The sequence below is a fragment of the Ambystoma mexicanum genome, chromosome 7p, assembly GCF_040938575.1.
Source record: "Ambystoma mexicanum isolate Mex_15411 chromosome 7p, UKY_AmexF1_1, whole genome shotgun sequence".
Taxonomy (NCBI): domain Eukaryota; kingdom Metazoa; phylum Chordata; class Amphibia; order Caudata; family Ambystomatidae; genus Ambystoma; species Ambystoma mexicanum.
In genome coordinates this window covers 298,925,514-298,946,738 of record NC_090939.1, presented here as the reverse complement: position 1 = coordinate 298,946,738, position 21,225 = coordinate 298,925,514, and the positions used below count along the sequence as shown (strand labels likewise).

The window sequence follows — 21,225 nt, the reverse complement described above, 5'->3', positions numbered from 1 at the left end:
CCTATGGGTTCTATTACTTTCCTCTTGATTCTCTCTACAGAGACTTGTTCTTCTCTCTTCCCATGGTAAAGTTATCTAACATTTATAATTCTTTTCTTCTACTTTATTTCCTTGGACTTTACTGATACAAGACTTAGTATTATAGTATTGATTCTTATTCACTTTTGGAGATTTCACTATTTGGATTACTTTATCCTGACTGAGATGACGAAGATTGGTCTCATAACGATTATCATTTAATTTTTTAGGTTTAAGAATCACAGTCTCTTTACTTTGAATGGGAAGAGTATGATTGGTCCCATAATGATTCTCTGTTCCCCTCCCGGGCCTCGCGTTCACTCTGCTACCGGGCACTCTTAGGGATAATTTCATCAGGGCGTACAGCTGCTCAGGGTCTGTCCTCTCTTGCTCCTGTGATGCTTCCTTTTTCATGCCATGGTTGAAAATGGTCAGTGCGTCGCCATCTGCCGAGTGGTTTCGCCATTGTTTGGGGGACTCTTGGTCCACCATGAGTCTCTCGTGATAACGCCACCACCTTGGGTGTCTCCCTCTCTCTCTGGACTCCAGGACGCTCTGCGTCCAACTACTTCGGTCCCTCTCCTCCAAGTGACATGCTGCACGTCTGATTTGGCTATCTCTCTCTCTCGCAGTCTAAACTCCAGGACGCTCTGCATCCAACTATTTCTCTCACTCTTAACTCTGCGTGTCAGAATCGACTCCACGTTTCTTTCTGGTCACCAGACGCTGCGCGCCCAAATCTCTCTCTGCAGCAGGAAGCAGACCAGTTTTGTAACTCACAACCTTTTCTCTTTGCCAGTTCCTCCCAGTTATGTGTTACGTATGCTTGGGACTTCCCCGGCATACATCCTGGTCTTCGTCTTTCCATCTCACATGGCTTCTCTCTTACTCCGTATATCATCCTCCTCGTCTCAGTTGAATGGAATATTTTGTTTAAAGAGATGTTTACAGTTTCTGGGTGACAATAGAAAATACTGGTTTCTTCACGTGTTTCTATAGTAAATGTTCTCAGAGGTATTGTTGAGATGGTTTTTAGGGAGTTCCTCATCAGAACAGGAGTCCTTGTCCACATTCCCGCGATTCATCACAGGGACTAGTCAGTTTCCCCAGAAGAAAGAGCAAAACAGCCAAGGGAAGTAAAGCAGAAGGCTTTACTAAGTCAAGACAGGGTTCAAAACAAGCAACAAGAATGGGTGTCCCATAGGGATCTATGGAGAGAAAGGTGCAAAAAGAAAATCTTTCCTAACAGGGACACACAGGACTGCAATTCAGACACACAAGTCTGCATAGTAGGCAAGATGTCCAGTGAAAAAGAAACAGCCTCTGGTTGACTGCGGGCAGGTGCAGTTTGAGGGGTAGCCAGCAGTAGGAACATAAGGAATCAGTGTAAACAGGGTCTGGTTTCATTGATGAGAGCCAGAAGACAAGGCTGGGGCCCATGGACGGGCAGTAGAAGAAGAAATAGTAGCATGTTCCATGGTTGAAGGGGTGACCGTCGTCGATATAAGTGTTTTCGTTGAAGACATGGATGTCTTTGTTGTCAACAAAGTAGCTGCTGAGACCGTCAATGGAATGGTGGATGATTATGTAGATGATTATGTATATGGAATGGATGGAGACTTGCTGAGCTTTGACGACTTCGACGAAGGGAGTGTCGATGGAGTCATCATCTTCATGGACGAAAGAGTCACAGACGTCAAAGGCGTCAATGGAGCAGCCCTTAACGAAGCTGTCATCACAGTCTTTGTGGGCTCAGGCTTTTTATGTGGTGGTTTAGGTACGTTGACTGCTGCATTCTTATGTGGTGGCTTAGGTATGTTGACTGCTGCATTCTGGGAAGATTGAGTGTGGGTGACAGGTTCTCTCCTCACCCTCTTCCCATGAGAAGCCTCTTTGTGGGATCTTGACCTCTTAGAAGAGTGAGTACATTCCTGGTCCTGCTATGGCAGAGTGAAGCTTGACTCCGGACAGAAGCAAGGTTGATACCACAGTACTTTCGTCAAATTGGGGTTGTTTTACCGCGGCAGAAATAACGGAGATGGAAATGACCGAATGAGAAATGTACGTAATGCAAAATTGCTCGTACATTTCCCATTCGGTCATTCAATGTAAAACAACCCCAAGTCTAAAGAACCCCTAACATAACACCCTGTTTTTTTTAGCGGGTCAGCTGCAGGGGTGTCCCCCGCAACCCCTGATCACTATGCTGTATAGTATAGTGAGCGGCGTGTTACGGGGGACACCCCGGAGCCTTTGTGTTTTTTTTTTTTTTAAACCTACCCCACCCTTATATACATACCACAAAAGGTTCGAACTGTGTTAGGGAGAATTCTCTTATAAGGCTAATTTCCCAAACCTACTGAGCAGTGCCTTAAGTGGCACTACAAATCGAGCCGGGGCCCATCGAGGGGGCGTGGCCTAACAACGGGGTCTTGATGGGCCGTTAGGCCACGCCCCCTTGACGAGCCCCGGCTCAATGGGCTACTGGCACCCCTGCCAGGCAGCCTTTTGTAGAGATTAGCACCCTCTCCCCTATGGGGGAGAGGGTGCTGATCTCTGCATTTATTTTGTATAGGCTTGGCAGGGGACAGCGCCTCGCCTATTCAGCCTTAATGGTGGTGCTGCCCCTCGCCAGCTGGGGAGGGGCAGCGTCACCATTAAGGCTGAAAGGGTGAGGCCACTGGAAGCAGAGGCCTTTTTCCTAAAGACTGAAACTCCCGCGAATCCGCGGGAGCTTCAGTATTTAGAAAGCAAGGCCTCAGCTTCCAGCGGCCTCACGTTTCTCCATAATGGTGGCGCCGGCCCACGTGCATCCCTTGATTAAAGGGATGCCTCGCAGGTGCGGCGCCACCATTATAGCTGAAAGGCATTTTTTTCTGACGCCTGAAGCTCTCGCACACGAGCGAGAGCTTCAGGCTGTAGAAAAAAATGCCTTTTCGTGTAGTGGCCGGGGCTGCCCGGGAGATTAGTGGGCCCCGGCAGGGCCCCGCCTCAAAACGAAATTTCGGAGCCTGCCGGGGCCCAGCCCCGGCAGGCCCCGGCCCACTTAAAGCCCTGCTACTGAGTCCCCCAGCAGCTTTGCTGGATTTTTGGGGTTTGTTTTTTTGCTCCTGCTAAGAATGAGACTCTTTTACTCCCACTCTTAGGCATGATTTGAGGTATGTCTTTGACTTGTTATGTGCTTATGGGCCATGGGGTTTCTTTTTACTCCATAGGGTATCATCTGTTTTTCTGTATGTGTGGTACACAGCACCCTCAGTGCAGTACCACAGGGGTGTCACAGTGACCCCCAAACATAGACTTCATACCATGGGACTGACCACTGTCTCCCAGGGCACGTAAAGTCGTAAAGTCACCCTTGGATTTACTAGTCCAAAATTGTGAACAGAACCAGTACAAACCATCATATTGTGGAAGTACTGGTAAGGGGTAATTCGATTGCTCCTGGGTCTGTTTTCGAGGGAGCACCGACCTGTCCCCCCTCGTCGAGTTTCTGGCTGGTGGCAGTGGTTACCACGCGAAATATTCCACCAGAATTTTCTCTATGGGATTTTCCCATTCATTTTAAACGCACCACTTTTTGGTGCAATGTTAAAGATACTGCCGGTTTATATATTTAATATTAAATCACCGGTTGGGTCTTTTTGCCAGAGCTCGATTCTAAAATGGTGTTTGTGTCCGTCTCTGTAACTCTGACCAAGGTTGAGCCCTTTTTTTTCCAGTATTTTGGCGGGCTTCTCCACAGAAGCCCTCCAAGTGGTGCCACTCTGTCTGGGTTCCACAGGAAGGGTGGAGGAGGGAATTGGCACCCTGGACTGCGTTGCCTTAGCAACTCAAGTCGCACTCTACTCTGATTGGCCCAGTGGTGAGCCGTCCGGCTCACCACTTAGCATGTGTGATTGACAGCTAGGCTGATGAATGGGGGTTGTTCTGCATAAAAGCAGGGCCTTTGGGACTGGAACTTCAGAAGTCGCCGCAGGACCTAAGAATCCGAAGAGGGACGAAGCTGAGCCATCTGCAACACCACCACCACCGGTGAAGCCCTGCTGCAGCTACCTCACCACTTTCCCGACGACAAGAGAAGATCTTCTGCTAGACGAGTCTTCTTCCTCTGAGCTGGTGGGACCAACCAGTTCACCCTTTTTCGACTTCCAAAGACGGCCCTTGGTCGAATCGCCCGTGCCACGCACCCCGGCGGCTGGATAGCCAAGCTCACCACTTTTGGACCGCGAATAAAAGGACCGCACCTTTTAATCGGGAACTCCGCGGCTGGTTTCATCCCTGTGCAGTGCAACGACTCCAAGTTTTCTCCTCGACGAGATCCTCTCTTCCCATGGTCGGAACAACGAAGTGCAACCACTGCCAGGGACAACTGCCCCGCTGGAGCTTCCTTTCTCTTTAAGGTAATGTGTCCTGCCTGGCCTCCCTTTCTACAGATTGCTAAAGGTGACCCTTAAATCCTTGGCTTCTATACTGGGTTGGCTCCAGACCTCTAACTATATCTTTTGAATCACCCCAAGCTCTTTTGAACACTCTGCAAAGACTTTCAGTGCACTTTAAACCGTGTGATCCTGGGCACATTTCGCTTTGCTCCATTTAAAGTGGGCCTGGCCTATGAACTTTGGCTCTACAGTATAACCTGCCTTTCTCCCCTTGCTCTGAACTCTTAAAAGTGTTGGGAACTGTTATTTTATGCTCTGCCTTTTCTCTCCCTTTTTAACCTAAACTATTGGAGTGCCATCTAGGTTAAGCGCTCACTTCTGTCTTAACAAATAGTTGTGCTTTAACCCTGACTTGTCTGATAGTTATCAAGGGAAGTGTATATACTTACCTGACTGTGCTTTAGATTACTTTTCATTGAGAGTGCTAGTGTATTACCTAAAGTGTGTTTTAAATAAATAACTATATACTTTTTATACAAAGCTCTGGTCAGTGTTTTGCTCTACTGTGTTTTGGCCCTATTGTGTATACTCTGCATACTGCCCTACTCTTCTTGAGAGAAGTCTGCTCAGCCACAGCTATCAGGTAAATCTGGGTGGTGCAGACTGCTGCCAATTGGGTTTACTGCTGCTCCTGTAGTCTTAATCTTTTTGCAGTGTTCCCCAAGGGAACTGCACAGGATTCTGCCTAACAAACTGTAGATGCCAGTCTTCCACATAGCTATTCTTCAAGTTGCAGGTGGAGCATAGCTTGTGGCTCAACCATGGTGGGGTGAAAAGGAAGCTTTCAACAAGCCTCAATCCTGAGGTGGCAAAAATTTGGCCAGAAAGGAATCACCAGGGATGTCAAAACACTCGCAACCACCACAATGGGAAAGAGCTCAAAGAAGGATTTCCAAAAAATGATGAAATCAAAGAAAAGATTTGCAGACCGTCAAATGAAGAAGAGAACTTTAGGACTCAGAACACTTAAAAATGCGGTAAAGAATCTGAAGATGGCATCCAAGAGTGGAGCTAAGGTTGTCTCTGCCTATTGGTTGTGGGGCAATATGACCCACAACGAATAAGAAAACACTAAAGTGACTGCAGTTTAAAATTCAAACTTAAACTGCCTTAATGTTACCGAAGATTCCCAGAGTGACGACAGGGAATATTCAAACAGCATGTGTATCTATGAAAGATCCAATGCTGGAGAATATGGGTGTAATCTGCATACATAATACATTGAAGGCCAAATGCTTCAGCGAAATGAACGAACAGTGCAACTTATCAATTCAACAATAGAAGGGATAAAGCTGGGCCCTAAGGTACTCCAAAGGAAAACGAGATCTAATATAAGGCAGATGTAGTGCATGGACATGGTTGCTGAGAAGGGAGATAATCAACTTGAATGTCTGGCCTGCAATGCCTAGTGAAAAAATGATAAGTGACAAGCAGTTGGTGGTGGATGGTGCCAAAAGCAGCAACAGGTCTAATAAAATGAAGGCTGCATTGCACCAATCAGCCACCTCTATCAAATTGTCCAGTACACTGAACAATACGCACTGGCTCTGTGCCCAGGACAGGGAGAATACCAGCTTAGTGTTTATGAAAAAGGTACAGCGTCGCCATCACTTTGAAGAGGATCTGTCACTACTCTTCTCAATTTTTTATATAAGGGTAGGGGAGCTGTGAAATCGGTTGAAAGTTGTTCAGTTGGGAAAGTGTTTAAATTAGGCTACTTCAGAAGTGGGAAAACAGCAGCCTTTTTAGGTGAAGGGGCACCTTTGCAGAATTAAAGAACTATTAACTAATAAGGCCACATTGGATCTGATGACATCAGGGGTTGCTTTGAGTATTTCGGCAGGACGCATATCGAGAGGGGAAATTAAAATGTTTTGCACAGCTTTGTGCAGTAGCACTTTTCGAGCGTATCTATGCACGGAATGGGATTTCCATAACAAACATTAGTACCCGGCACGCGCGGCGCAACAGGAATACAGCATGGTGATTGGCTCATTTGCGAGCCATACCACACGGTATTCCCCTTTTACACCGTGCGTGCCGGCTACCCCGTTCCCGGCAAGGGGCGTGGCAGCCCCTCAGCCAATGAGGAGGCTCGAAACGGGGCAATCCCCGCTCCGTGCCTCCCCATGGCTGGAGGATTCCCTCGTCCTCCGCTGGGGACTTTGTTTGTTTCCCCTTTCCTCCTCCCACCCCACCCCACTTACCTTCTATCCCACAGTCTCCGGCGGGGGACAATGGAAACCTCCAGCCGTGTGGAGACTCGGAGCGGGGGCATCCTGCTCCAAGCCTCCACACGGCTGGAGGCTTCCATCTTTCCCCGCCGGGGATTGCGGTACATTCCCCCCCCCCCCACCCCTCTTAACTTCTTTTTTCTTCTTTTCTCGGGAGCGGACGTGCTGGGAACAGAGTGTTCCCAGCACGCCCGCTCCCGATGGCCGCCATGGAAAGGGAAAACGTACTACGTTTTCCCTTTCCCGGTGGCCATTTTCTTGCCTTTTTTTTTTTCTTTTTTTTCTGTTCCGAGTTTCGGAACAGAAAAAAAAAGCAATTAGTACCCCGGTCTAAAGGGCCGGGCTACTAATGGCAATAAGCCCCTCGACTGCAGGCCAATACCGTCTGCGGTAATGCTCCCGGGGGTTCGTTAACTACGCCCCCGGGGGCATTACCTGGGGCGGTATTGGCCCGCAGTCTCATGGCTTATTGCCACAATCTAGGACCCAATAACCGGACAGACTCAAATAATATGGCAAAGTACTACTTTATTATCACTGCAATGAAGTTGTAGTTTATTCACTCAAACTTACATTACAGGTACACAAAGGCTTTATACCACAAAGTGCGTCAGCTATGATGTCATCCTACGTGGCAAATAATAAAACCTATCGGGCAAGGTGATAGGTTAGGGGAACATGTCTACTTATAGAACTGGGTTTGAAAAGAAAACTAGATATTCTGATCGAATAAAATCCTTGGCTCACCTGGGTGAGCAACCTAAATATCTTTTGTTCTTTCGACAAGGCGGGTTTACAGAGTCCCCATAGTTATTTAACCAAATTCCGCTCACCTGAGCTTATACGATTTATATTACACCTAAGATTCGATATTTTACCAGTGCTGGGGAATACAGGTGCATATAGAGAGATTCCCAGAGAGCAGCGATTATGTAGGTGCTGCCTAAAAAGAATAGAAACAGCATGCCATGTATCTCGCTGCGCCCACTGTACATTAAGGGCTATGCTAAATTCCGTAACATTAAATCTGACTAATTTTGGAGCTCTAGATTTTCTGCAGAATCGTTGGTCACAGCTGACGCAGCATTTCACATCTTGCAGATTGTGAAAGTTAAATTGATTGCTACCAACCAAGTCTAAATTGCACCTAACTAATTATTTTTTAGCTTGGACAGTATACCACAATTATTGACACTGTACCTTTTTTATTCGAATAACAATCTATTTTATTAACTGCTTCAGGCTTCTTGGATACTATACAGCTATATCAGGTGATTAACATGATGCTATTAATGTAATTCAACATGATGCTATTAATGCATACTATCAATGAGTTTTGTAACACATTGTTTTCTTTTAACTGTGTAGTGTGAAAGGTTGTTTTATTGACATATGTTCTTAAATCAAATAAAATGTTAAAAATATACAGTATTTTTATACTTACTGTCTAAGCCTAATCCTCGATTTCTTCACTGTGTGGACTCATTGTGGACCCCTGAACCCACCCACCTCTCCTGCGACTAAGCGTAGACCTTCTCCATGCTACATTGATTGGTTTGGCTGAACACCTAGAGTTTCCCCTGTCCACTACATCTAGGGAGGCCTCCTAAACTCTGTCGACCAGGCCAGAGTTTAGAAATCCAACTTAACAGTTGGGTCCAAGAGTGGCAAAATGTATGTCTAGGTTTTCTAGGCCCATGGTGCTGAAGGAAGACCTGGGGAATGCAGTGAGGTTGGAGAATGGAGAGGTGTGGATTAAAAAGATAGTTTCAAAGGTGCCAGGTCAATGAGATAGATTATTATTTTTTTTTTTTTCTTTTTTTTTTTATTGGACATTTGTATGGCGCCTATACACGAGTGTTTCCAGGCACTGCAAGAAAAATTGGGGGTGGGGGATATAGGGAGAAGAACAACAAAACGGTTATATTGGCATTGTGACAATCCTACCGTACAAGTCAAAGGTGATAAATGCAGGGTAGGAGGGGAGAGGGAGAAGTACAGGAGTGGGGTGCCCAGAGGGGTGAGCAAGCGCTGTGGGGGATGAGACGGCAAGTGACAGGGGAAGGGAGGGGAAAGGGGAAGTGCGATGGTCAGGCTGGACCAGGTTAGGGCTAGTCCGGGGAAGGGTGCCTGAGGGCAAGTGCTGGCAATGGATGCTGGCGGGACTGGAAGGGTGGTGGTCTAGCCCATGTAGGACTCAGAAGGGATCAGGCCCAGTCGCAGCGGCAGAGGGACGTTAGGACTGGAGAGAGAAGGAAGAGGAATGTATTGAGAAGTTTCCAGAACTTAAGAATCTTCATCTCAAGTCTGAGGGGGGCAGGGAGGTCGTCCCAGAGGGAGGAACCTGCCATGCAAAGGGATCTACCCCCCACTCTCTGCTTGGAACGTCTGACCTGCAGTGAGTTGGAGCCAGAAGATCGAAGAACTCTAGCATGCAGCCCTATTCTGGATTAGTTGAAGGGGGCGAATGGAGCAGAGGCAGTTTTAGGATGAGGCTGTTGCAGCAGTTCAGACTAGAGAGAACCCGGTCTGTGGAGACATTAAGCTTCTGGGGGAAGGTGAGAAAAGGGAGAATGCATATGAGGAGGTGGAGCTGAAAGTTGGACTTCTTGGTAAAGTCAGTGAAGTGTGGAGGGAAGGAGAGGAGTCAAAGATGAGGCCAAGGTTTTTTGTGTTTATGAGGATTGTTAAAGAGGAGGCGATGTGTTACATTTCCATTAACATGTTAAAGTGGCTGTATGATAAACATATGAAGATATAGCAGCATTAGCACCCTGGCGGAAGGAGCCAGCCAATCAGGTGGCTAGGAACGCAGGCTTTTAAGGCCAGTGAAAGCCTACGTTCCATGCCGCCTGACGGCCGGCTCCCCTGCCGCCATCCTCCCCACCAACCTCTGTTCCCTTATTTTTTGCCCTTTTCCCACTCCCACTTACCTGTTTGTTGTATCGGCGCAGGCTGCTTCCGCAGCTGCTTCCCCGCTTCTGCGGCTGCCATGGAAAGGGAAGACAGGCTTAGAAGAGCCCCTGCCATCCCTTTCCATGGCGGACATCTTGGAAAAGGATTTCAATCAATGAACTGGACGCCACACACGTCCCGTTCAATTAACTAAACCCTTTTTTTTTTTACCATCACGGGTGCTTAACGCCACAATAGCCTGGAGAAAGAAAAGAAGGGTTCTAATTCTAGTGTCTGTTGTGTTGCTAGGAATACAGAATGTGTTTATTTGAAAGAGGATGGTTGGCAGGAGAGGGAGAGATGGGGGCTGAGCCTGAGGACTATTGTTAATGCTTTATCTTAAGTATAGTAAATATAAAGAGGACTATTGTGTGTGCATTGCTGCTTAATATTCATATGGATTCAGTGTGAGTTTAAAAAGGAATTTATATTGGGATGACTAACCAGTTTTTAATGATCAAATAAGGGGCCCCAACTGAGCGATTAGTCAAGTCTTAACTAGATACAAATAACATTTTAGATCTGTTAAAAAAAATGTTTAGTGGCTAAACAAGTAATTTCCTTCAAACATTCTAGTTTGTCTCCCAGCCTCTCATACACAGTATTAACATATCTCTTGAGCTAAGTCTTGTATAACATGATGGGTGCAATCGTCATTACTTTAAAAGGTTTTGCATCTGTCTACTAGTCTCTTTCTCTCTCTGTGTTATAGCCTTATCTGTGTCCAGCAAAACTAAGTGAATACACTACCATTTCTATAGAGGACACCATGAATGGCTCGCCCTGATTTATGACCTTGTCCTGCTACCTCCCGTATATCTTAAGTGAGTATTCTTGAGCGCACTATTACCACCAAGGTGGCTTCATGTTCCTACTATTAGGTTAATTACCGGCAAGGCATTACTATGTGGAGACATTTAAGCAGCCGCAACAATTGCATTGGAGTACAGCTAGGACGGAGATGTTTACTCACCCACTGACTGCAAATGGCCATGCTAATCAATGTGTTCATTCCCACCCACATCCTGGCCCTCCCCACCTAAAACACATCGTTCTGGGTTAACTGAGCTAGCTTTATAAAGAAGTAACATCAAACAATGTGTTTGGGGTGCATTCTAGTGATAATTCAATGCAGTCTTCTGGGAGTTATTGGCTTAACTGCAGCTGTTAATGCAGGCCCAGTGAGATAGAAATGTCTTAACCAAGTGTGCCTCGCTTGATTTATAAACACTATGTGTGTCCTTCACTAAAGTCCTATTAAAACCATCCATTGGCAAAGCCAAGAGTTTAGGTTTGTGTATCGGTATTAGAGAGGCATTTACCAGGCACTGCTATTTTATGCCCAGGTACTTGAACCATTTTGCAGCTGTTCCCATTAATGGCCTTTTAGTACCATTACAGAAGTGCCTGGCAAATGCCTATTCTTTGCCTACACAAAAGGCAAGTCTGTTGGCATTGCCAACACTTGCTGATAGAATGCCAACTTCAAATGTTTACATTTTCAATACACTGTTAATGTCCCTTTGGGTGCCATAAGGTTCGCGCAGAGGGTCAAGAAAGACATAAGCCACTGTCAACATATATTTAACAGCTCCATATCCATTCTAAATGGCTCAGGTATCCACTCCAGCATCTGTGTTTCACTGACAGTGTTTGGGCTGAGAACAAGAGTAGGTTTAAGTTACTTACCTGTAACTATTGCTCTCCAGCATGGGTCTGGCATGGACTCACATGCTCATGAATATTACCCGTCGTCAGGCTGGTAATCCTCGGTAATGAAAAAACTGTTTCACTTTCACTTACAAACTGTATTTCTCCTTTAAATCAATCACTGTCCTCTGGGTCATACTGCCCCCATCCAATGACAGTCCTCTTCCCTAAGCCCCTCCTCTGGCAGCCATCTTCAGATTTGGTAAGCACGTAAAGTGGCAGTATGACCAAGAAGAGCCACAAAGGGGTCAGAGTGAGGGTTTGCATGTGAATCCATGCCAGACCCATGCTGGAGAATAATTGTTGCAGGTAAGTAAGGATTCACATGCTCATTAATAACGAATACATAGCAGTACAACATTACACAACCACGGGAGGTGGCAAGGCTCAACAGAAGCAATTACACTTACCCCTGGAACCGACTCACCTCAAGCAAACAGGTTGTGTAGCACTGCTTGGCCGACTCTGGACTCCTCCCTGGAATCCCTGTCGACGCAGTATAATTTCATGATGGTGTGAGTGGATGTCGAGCAGGGGCACAGAGACAGGAACACCATCGTTTCTCTGGTGGAGTAGGCTCTCGGACGTCCGGGCAGCGGTCTGTTAGGCAACCGATGACAGTGCGTGATGCAGCCAGAGAGCCATCTTGAAATGGAAGTCTTGGACAAGGCCTTCCCATAGTACACAGGACCAAAGTTCACGAACAGCTGTGAAGTCTTCCGAAAACACTTGGTGCGTGTGACGTATAACTTCAGGGCATGAGCAACGTCCAGCGAATGCAAGGCCCTTTCCGCCGGCGACAAAGGTTTCAGGGGAAAAAAAAAGTAACACCAAAGGCTTGTTGTGCTGGATCTCCGACGGAACTTTCAGAATGAAGCATAGCACCACCTTCTATTCGTGGAAACACGTATGGTTGTTTGCAGGATAGGGCCTGAATATCAGCCACCCTTCTGGCAGAGGTGATGGCCAGCAGGAAAGCTGTTTTACACGAGAGGTATTTGAGTGGAGCCTGATGCAGAGGCTCAAAGGGGGCCCCATGAGCGTTGTCAGAACCACGTTGAGTTCCCATGCCGGGGCAGGAGCCTTCACCGGCAGGAAAGATCTGAAAAGTCCTTTGAGAAACTCTTTGAAGAGTCGATCGGAGCAAATCGAAGATCTTCCTGGTGACCTGGTGTAGTAGGAGATAGCCACCAGAAGTACCTTGATGGAGGCGTGCGTCAGTCCAGCTTTGGCCAAGGATAGCAAGTACAGCATGATCTGTGGGGCCGTGACCATCAAAGGGGTAATCTTCTGTGACCAGCACCATGTAGCAAAACGCTTCTACTTGTGCCAATAGCACTTCAAGGTCAACAATGCCCTGGCTTTGGCGAGGACCTCCCTGCAGTCCGCTGGCAATTTATATCCTCCAAACTCTAGGGCTGCAGGAGCCAAGCCCTCCGGTTCAGCGATCCTGGGTCGTGATGTAGGATTGCACATCCTTCTCTGGTGAGAAGATCGGGAACAACTGGCAGCTTGACCGGAGGGGACGCTAATAGGCTGAGAAGGTGCGGGTACCAAATCTGCTTCAGCCACACCGGGGCGATGAGTATCATCCTGCATTGGCACTGTCCGAGTGTGTTCATGACTCATAGCAGGAGAGGAAATAGACAAAAAGCGTATAGAAACAGTCCATCCCACCAGAAGGAGAACGCTTCCCCCAAGCTCCCTGGTTGGTGGAACATGCTGGCAAACTTCTAGCATTTGGAGTTTGCCGTCATCGCAAACTGATCGCTCTGGGGCCTGCCCCACTTGAAGATGCAGACCACCGGGTCCTGCCGAAGTTCCCCACTCATGGCAGGAGCGCAATTCCCTGCTGAGGGAGTCTGCAATGGTGTTCTTGACTCCTGCTAGGTGAAGAGGGACGAGGAACATCCCTTGTCATACGGCCCAGCGCCACAATTCAGCGCTTCCTTATAGAGCGCTGGGGATCGAGAGCCCCCGTTTCCTGATGTAGAACATGGTGGTGGTGTTGTCCATGAAGATCCTCACCACCTTGCCCTTCAGAGATGGAAGGAACAACTTGAGGTCCCAGAACACTGCCCGTAGCTCCAGGATGTTGATATTGAGATCCTTCTCCTCTGGTAGCCACAGGCCTCTGGCGTGCAGACATCTGGTGTGGGCTCCCCAGCCTTCCAGGGAAGCGTCCGTTGTAGCCGTCTCCTCGTATGGAGGGTTTTGAAACTCTGTGCTTTGGACGATGTTGGAGTGTATGCCCCACCATCATATCGCCCGACGGAACTCGTCGTCGAGAGCGATCTTGTCCGCAAAGCCTCCGGACACCTGTATCCAGCGAACATCCAGGAACTCCCGAAGAGGTCACATTTGCAACCTGCAGAGCCGAATGAGGTAGATGCAGGACGACATCATGCCGAGCAACGACTTGATGGCCCGCACCGTGGCTGTCTTCGTCGACAACAGTCACTGCACCTTCCCTTGAACGGGTGCTACCGTCTCCATAGAGGGTGACGCCAGGTAGGACACCGTATTGAGTCTGGCTCCTAGGAACAGCGCCTTCTGCAATGGTGTTAAGCAGGATTTGGATAATTGATGGAGAATCCCAGATCCGTCAGTAGCTGGACGGTCGTCTCCGCGTGTCGAGCAGGCTCGAATAAGCCTGTCGTCCAGGTACAGGCATACGTGTATGCCCTGTAGACGCAGTGAACACCTTGGGGGCCAACTTCAAGCTGAAGTATAGAGCCTTAAACTGGTAGTGCTGTTCCCTGCACCTGTACAAACTTTCGATGTTGGGGATTTGGAAATAGACGTCCTCCAGGTCCAACAACGTCAAGAAGCCTCCTTTTTCCAGTTGGCCGACCACATGCTGCAATGTGACCATCCTGAACTTTTGGGGCTTTAGATATTTGTTGAGACGTCGTAGCTCTAGGATGGGCCTCCAGCCCCCTGTCTTCTTTCTGACCAGAAAGTATCTAGAATAGACTCCAGAGCCCTGGAGCCGCTGGGGAACTAGCTATCGCCCCATTTCGCAGCATGGCCTGTACCTCTTCCAGAAGCGGACGGATGTGCTGCTCATGACGGGTAATGGGAGGGATCCGCTGACACCTGCTCCAGGGTGTGCCCCTGGGCAAGAGCGTCCAGCACCCATCTGTCGGTGGTGATCTTCTTCCACTCGCTGACGAACCTCGTCAGCCGGCCTCTAACCGGGGTGCACCTGTGGGGGCCCAATGTCCTGGCCGGGTCTGGCCTACTTCAGCACCGGCGTCCTGCCCTGCCCTGCGTGGATCTGGAGGGCTGACAGTACAAAGCGGTGAAACCTTTGGCAGACCTGCTCGACTTTCCCCTGGCGGGGCAAAAAGAAGAGCAATGCTGCTGGATAGTGCCCAGGACCAACACCTTCCCCTGGACCTCCTGCCAAAAATCGCGGCCTTCATCCAGCCTTGGGGAAGAAGAAAGACACTGTTCCCCATGTGCCAGAACCCCATGTCAGCGACATCCAACACCACTGTGATGGCGTGATCAGATGCTACTTCCCCTTTCTGGAAGAGAGTGATTGCCGCCACCCTCTTATCGTCGGGGAGGAACTCCAGAATAGGCCTCAGATTTTAACCAGAGCTCCCTGTCATACTTGGCTTTGATCGCCAGTGCGTTGGCCATCTTAATATTGGATGTCGTGGTGTAAATCATCTTCCTTCCCATGGCATCCATCCTCTTCCCCTCGCTGTTCAGAGGGACCGAAGACGACGAGGGCCAGTTAGCTGACCGCCTTCTTGCGGCCACCGATACCACCGAATCCGGCGATGGTTGCGACCTTAGGAAGGGTGTAGAGTCTGGCAACCGGCGCAGAGTCTGGCAACCGATATCTCTTCTCCAGCCTATCCTGTTTGGCTAGAACCTTTAGTTGGAGGCTGATCAGGGACCTGGGGGACCACCAGAACCGGGTCCATCCTCCTCTGGATCTCAGACACCAAGTTGTGCAGGGTCGACCGAATGTCCAGAGACACGTCCCTCTGCTGAGCTGGCGGGAACGGGAAACTAGGCCCTGCATAAACATCCTCCTGGACTGTGTGCAACGACTCCTGGTCATCGTCATCCGTGGACGAGACATCCATGGCTTGGGCCACGGCCTGAAAGGGCTGTTTTAGGCCGTCTCATCCCGTCCCCCCTTTGCTCCCTGCAGGGTTTGAACCGGGTCCTGAGCCAGTTTACCCCCTTCTGGCGTGCCAGCAGAGTTGGCCAAAGTCACTGCGGCGGTGTCGAGTCTTGGTGACAGGGATAACATCTGTGCTGTGGGGGCTACCTTCACATGGTCAGTGCCCTTAGCCGTCATGACAGCAGATGCGCCAACTCTATCGTTGACAAAGTCTTAGCCTGTGCTGATTGGGCTGTTCGGCCGCCTTCTCCGCCATCTGCGGTTTCTCAGACTTCTCCCGCAGTTTAGCCGGGGTAGATTATTTCCTTTTTGAGTAGGAGCTCCTTTGCCGGCTGGCAATGGAGGCGGAGGGTGATGTCTATCGCGTCCTATCCATCTTGGGACCCGCTTCCACAGCGAAGCCGGTGGACTCAGACTTGCGGTTCTTGGCCTTGTCTTGGGCCCCCACGGGTGAAGCGCCCATAAAGGACTTAGAAGACCGATCCTCAGGCTGGCCGGTCCTGGGTGAGGCATGACCCTGCTCGGAGCATGGGGCAGAAGCCCTGGTGTTAAGCCACACTGCAAGTCTACTGTGCCTGTCCATCATCGTTTTATTGGCATATTTAGAACTCCACCTCCTTATGGTCTGGATGCAGGCAGTAGAGGCTTTGCAGGTGCTTGTCTTCTACAAATACATTTCGTAGCCCGCTTTTGGAGCAGGGCTTGAAGAGGGACCGGGCCTTCCCTCCATCTCCTCCGTCATGGTCGGAGGGCGCAAAGTAGGCCCGATGGCCTTCTAGAATCTTTGCCTTTGAGGGGCCCTGAAATTCACCAACAACGGGTCCCTGCTGTCGGTAGATGGAGAAGAGCGCACACAGGCTCCTTTGGAACAAAAATAGAACCCTTTTCCATCTAAAACACAAAAAAACATAGAAGTAGCTTGCAGAGAAAACTCAAGGACTCCCAACACTGAAGCGTGCAGTAGAAATCTGAAGATGGCTGCCAGTGAAGGGGCTTAGGGAAAGGACTGTCATTGGATGGGGGCAGTATGACCCAGAGGACAGTGATGGGTTTAAAGGAGAAATACAGTTTGTAAGTGAACATGAAACTGTTTTTTCTTTTACCGATGATTCCCAGCCTGACAAGGGGGAATATTCATGAGCATGTGAATCCATGCCAGACGCCATGCTGGAGAACTCTCTTGTATACAGAGACAGACAAATAATGTAATGTAGATCGGTTAAAATGTTCTGTATACGTTAATGGACTTCATTTTAATTACATGTTCTAAAACTTTTACATACATACCTGAGGAGAAGCAGCCTTGAAAAATGTTAATACTAATTTCCATGTGAGAAGATAACCTAAAACATAACAGAACTCTTCGCTTGATGGCTGTACAATTGCAAATTCTCCAACTGGAATGTCTTCTAGAATATTAGCTATTAAGTCTTCTTGGGTAGCCAGGATGGACATCAAGGAGGCTGGTGGTGACCTAAGAAAGAGATATGCAAGAAGATTAAAGGCTTTACATCTAACCAGTACAACTACATGTATGGTATTTCTGGTATAATCTCATAGTAACAGGTTTTTGGGACAGTATGTTCCGATGCTAAAAATTACAGTGACCACTTCCTATACATGTTGTTCAAAATGTGTTCCTACTAAAATAACACAACAGATCATGCAAATACATATTTTCAAGTGTGTGAAAAAGAACTAAATAAACCAACAATGCAATATGTTAGGTCACCTTAGACCTGCATAAACTCCTGTCTCACTTTAAATACTCCAAGAAGCCAAAACATTTTCATGGCTTATGGATGTATCAGGGTGGATACGACAGAGTTGTAGGAGGTAGGTTGTCCGGGTGGCAAGCAGAAACTGGTGCCATTGTTCCGAGGTCTTCAGTCAGTTGAACAAATGACTTACCCTGAGAAAGCAGAAGCCACAAAACATCCTCCAACACATCAAAGCAAACAACTTCCTTCAGGGCTCGCAATCTGTACTCAGGTACAGTGCAGAAACGGCTACCATCAACTTGATCGACAATGCCCTTGAAATTCTCAATGAAGGCCATCCTTGCTTCCTGGTTCTCCTTGACCTTTCAGCAGCATTCCACACAGCAGACCACCAGACACTCACCAACATTCTACACCGTCATAGCGGGAATAAGAGAGATCATCCTCAGATGGTTAAAATCCTGCCTTGCTAATCACCACCAGTGCGTACAAATGGATTCCTCCAGATCATCAATGCCACCCATCACCTGTAGATTCCTGCAAGGATCCATCCCTTTCCCCTTATCTTCAATCTTTACATGTACCCTCTCAGAACCTTCCTAACCCCACACATCACCCCCATCCATCAGTATGCAGATGACATGCAGCTCTACCTCAAGATATCCTTCATAGACATTTACCGACTCAAGGCCTGCCTCAACATTGATCCAGTGTTAGATGTCCAGTGCCTGCCTGAAGCTCAACCCCTCCAAGACTGAATTCCTACTGCTGAACAATAACACCAAACATCCCAACATCCAGACTGCCTCTCTACAATGAACCTAGAAGGCTTCACACTCACACTAGCAGGGTTCAACATTGACAGAGACCTTCCCTTCAAACATAACACAGCAAGGAAGACTCAGACACAAGCTCTCTCTCCTGTGGAAAAACAAGCCCTTCATTCCAGAAAACAACTTCAGATCTGCTGTCCAAGTCATGGTCCGCTTCCACCTGGATGGTGGAAATGCCCGTTTAGAAGGCCTTCTGGCTACTACCAAGGTCTCCCTGAGACGTGTCATCCATGCTGCAGCAAAGGACAACACAAATCCGAACAAATCACTTGACACTCATCAATCTGCACTGGCTTCTACTGTATAATCTTCAAATCCTGCTGCATCATTTACAAGGCAGGGGATAGGGGGGCAGCAGAAACCTGTATGTTAACTTTCCCCCCGATTCCATAGTGTTATATTGGGCGTAAAATCCTGGAACTAGACTGACTCTTACCTGACCTTTGGTGGTGAAACCTGGGTTGAGGGTCCTTCTCTAGGCCTCTCCTACTGTGTTGGATTGAGTTGAGAATTTACCTGATCTTACTTGAATTCTCATCTAACTTTTCTCACTGCTATTCCTATAAGAACATACCTGAAGACGTATATGCTTTGGAACTGGTGACATCTGGGAACAAGGCCCAGAACCATCTTTGGGATGGACTTTATAAGAATTAGGGAAGCTGTTTGTGTTGATTGTGTAAGAGTTCTGCCTGTTTTCTATGCATCCAACTACTCACCTGTATTACACTGGTAACTGACTCATACACAATTCTTTTTCTCCTAAGGGTGAATGTGTATATAGGTTTTATATGGTTTTGTGTGGCAATACTCATCCGTGACATTTATATGCTTGGTGTGTAACCTAAAAGCCTAAGGAATATTTGTACTTGTATACTTAACTGTCTAACTGGAATTACTGGCGCTGCTGTGTGGACTCATTGGAGCCCTTGAACACTCTCACTCCTTTCCTGAGACTAAGCCTTGCCGCTCTATTACCTTACCTTGATTGGGTTTGGTTAGCCTCTCAGTATCTTCCATGTTTACCATAATAGGGTGGCCTCCCAAAATCCTCCCACCAGGGCTGATTTTGGAAATCCATCTCAACGGCCTCTGTGATTAAATTATTGACAAAAACATGTGCCAAATTGGTCACATCTGAAATAGTGGCCTGGTGTGCTGGGATGATTTCTCCTATTCCCAAAATATCAATGAAAACACTTAAGTCTATGGAAGACGGTAATGTTTTATGTTTTCTCATTATCACCAAGTGTGTGACTGAGCAGCAAGGGTTAGACTTGTGTGAGAGACGTGAAGGGTTCAGTTAAGCACAGAAACACCACTCTTAATAATAGAAGTCTGGCAGAATCTATAAAAATTAAGTTATTTATTGAGGGCTTAGACAAACTCTTAGCAATGAAAAACCACATGTAAGAAACACACTAAAACGTTGATTACTGTTATATACACTTTCTTTTGGTGTGTTCTGCTAAGAGAACAAACACTTTACTTTAGAAAACAGTTAAATCAGTTTCATAAAACAGTAGTATAGCAAAGCAAATGAATAAAAAGAATCAGGTAAAATAAACCATTAAGGAATTAATATATGGAAATTAAAAACGTTTGAAACACCATACACAACCTTAAAGTAAGTATAAGGTACTACACCTCACATTAGAAGGTACTACACCTTAAGGTCCTCGCCTAGCTAGACAAAAAGGAGGGCCTAGTGCCCTAGAGCCACAGGTCACAATGCACTTCTCTTCAGAAGCTATGAGTCTTTTTAAGAGTTTGAATAAGTGTTGGCAAAGCCAACAAGTAGCTTGTAAGGGTCTCAGAGTAAGAAAACAATTTATGAAAAGGTCTTAGCAGACCGTTCCCAATCCAACCACCTTAAAGGAAGCCCAGGTGAGGATTCTTGGCCAGAACTCTACCAATCACAGTCAGGCAAGGGAGAGGTAGGGTAAGGACTGTACGTCCATTAAAACCTACGGAGAGGGTTGAGGGGCAGAGGGGGTCAGGAACAAGGATTCTTACCCAGCCCCTGTACTCGGATTCACTCAGGGACCAATATAGAAGTTCCTGAAATCGCTGGGCCCCTTTTCTCATGCCTTGGTTTCATTGAAGGACGTCCAGGGGTCTTGGATGCAGAGGCCACTTTCAGCATCTGTTTTGGGTCAGACTAGTCGACGGTTCGGTGCACCGATGGATGTGTTCTGGATACTGGACAGCTGGACACCTCTGCTAGACTGAAGAAAGGACATTCCAGCAACAACCTTCGAGGAACTGCCGGACACAAGCAGGCGTCGATCAGCGATGATTACTCTGAAGAGATGGCAGAAGTCGACCCCTGTGGCGGAAAGAAACTGGTTCTGCAAGGCCGCTCTTGGCGAGCCGCCACTACACGGGAAGGCTTCTTGTTTCACAAGACAAGGATCTGCTGAATCTCAATGCTCAACTCAGGACGACGATCGATGCAGCGGGGTAGCCCACAAAGAAGCTGCTCAGCCTACAGGATGGTTCCAGGATGCTTCAGAAGGCTTCCAAGGACAGGATCTTCAAGCAGAGGTTGCAACTGGTTGCTTCCACCAGTATAGGAAACAAAGCATTGATTAAGGCCTTCTGGAAATCAGGAAAGGAGCAGGGCTTCGCTGGGACGGTTTAAAAAAGCAATGGTGGCTGGCTTCCAACTGCAAGTTCCAAGTCTTCAGCAGGTTTCTGCTCTTCGTAGAGCACTTGGCTCCAACGAGGATCTGAGAAATGACTGCAGGAATCCCCCTTTTATCCCGGGTTCAAGCTTGAGTCACTCCCAAGCCCACCAATAGTAAGAATCTGCACCATTCAAACTGGTAGTGGCGGTCCAATCCTAGACAACCTCTAGCCAACACATCTGCCCAGCAACAGACGCACTTTGGCATGGATGTGGACTGCAATCAGGCTGTCCCAACCCCACATCTTCCACAAAAAGATACCACTGTTTTGCACCGAAAAGCAGGAGCTTTCCCTGGGAAGGCAAATCCGTCCCTGTGAGGGTAGGACGAAGACCAAATTACAAGAAGGCCAAAGGAAAGGTCAAAATCATGTGGCACAGCCATTTTAGAGTATATGATAATCTAATTAGCACTACGCAGTAAAATGATAAAGTGCACGAGATATTAAAAAAAAACCAGAAAAGTATGCGCTGCG

General features: G+C 47.7%; 1 protein-coding gene across 1 annotated transcript in view; it reads right to left on the bottom strand.

Moving 5' to 3' along the window:
* Positions 1 to 21,225, bottom strand: part of LTN1 (listerin E3 ubiquitin protein ligase 1) — a 1,629,727-nt gene that overhangs the window by 166,634 nt on the left and 1,441,868 nt on the right. Inside the window, exon 25 of the mRNA XM_069636371.1 lies at positions 16,794 to 16,980. Coding sequence (XP_069492472.1) covers positions 16,794 to 16,980 — 187 coding nt within the window. The remainder of the gene's footprint in view (positions 1 to 16,793; positions 16,981 to 21,225) is intronic.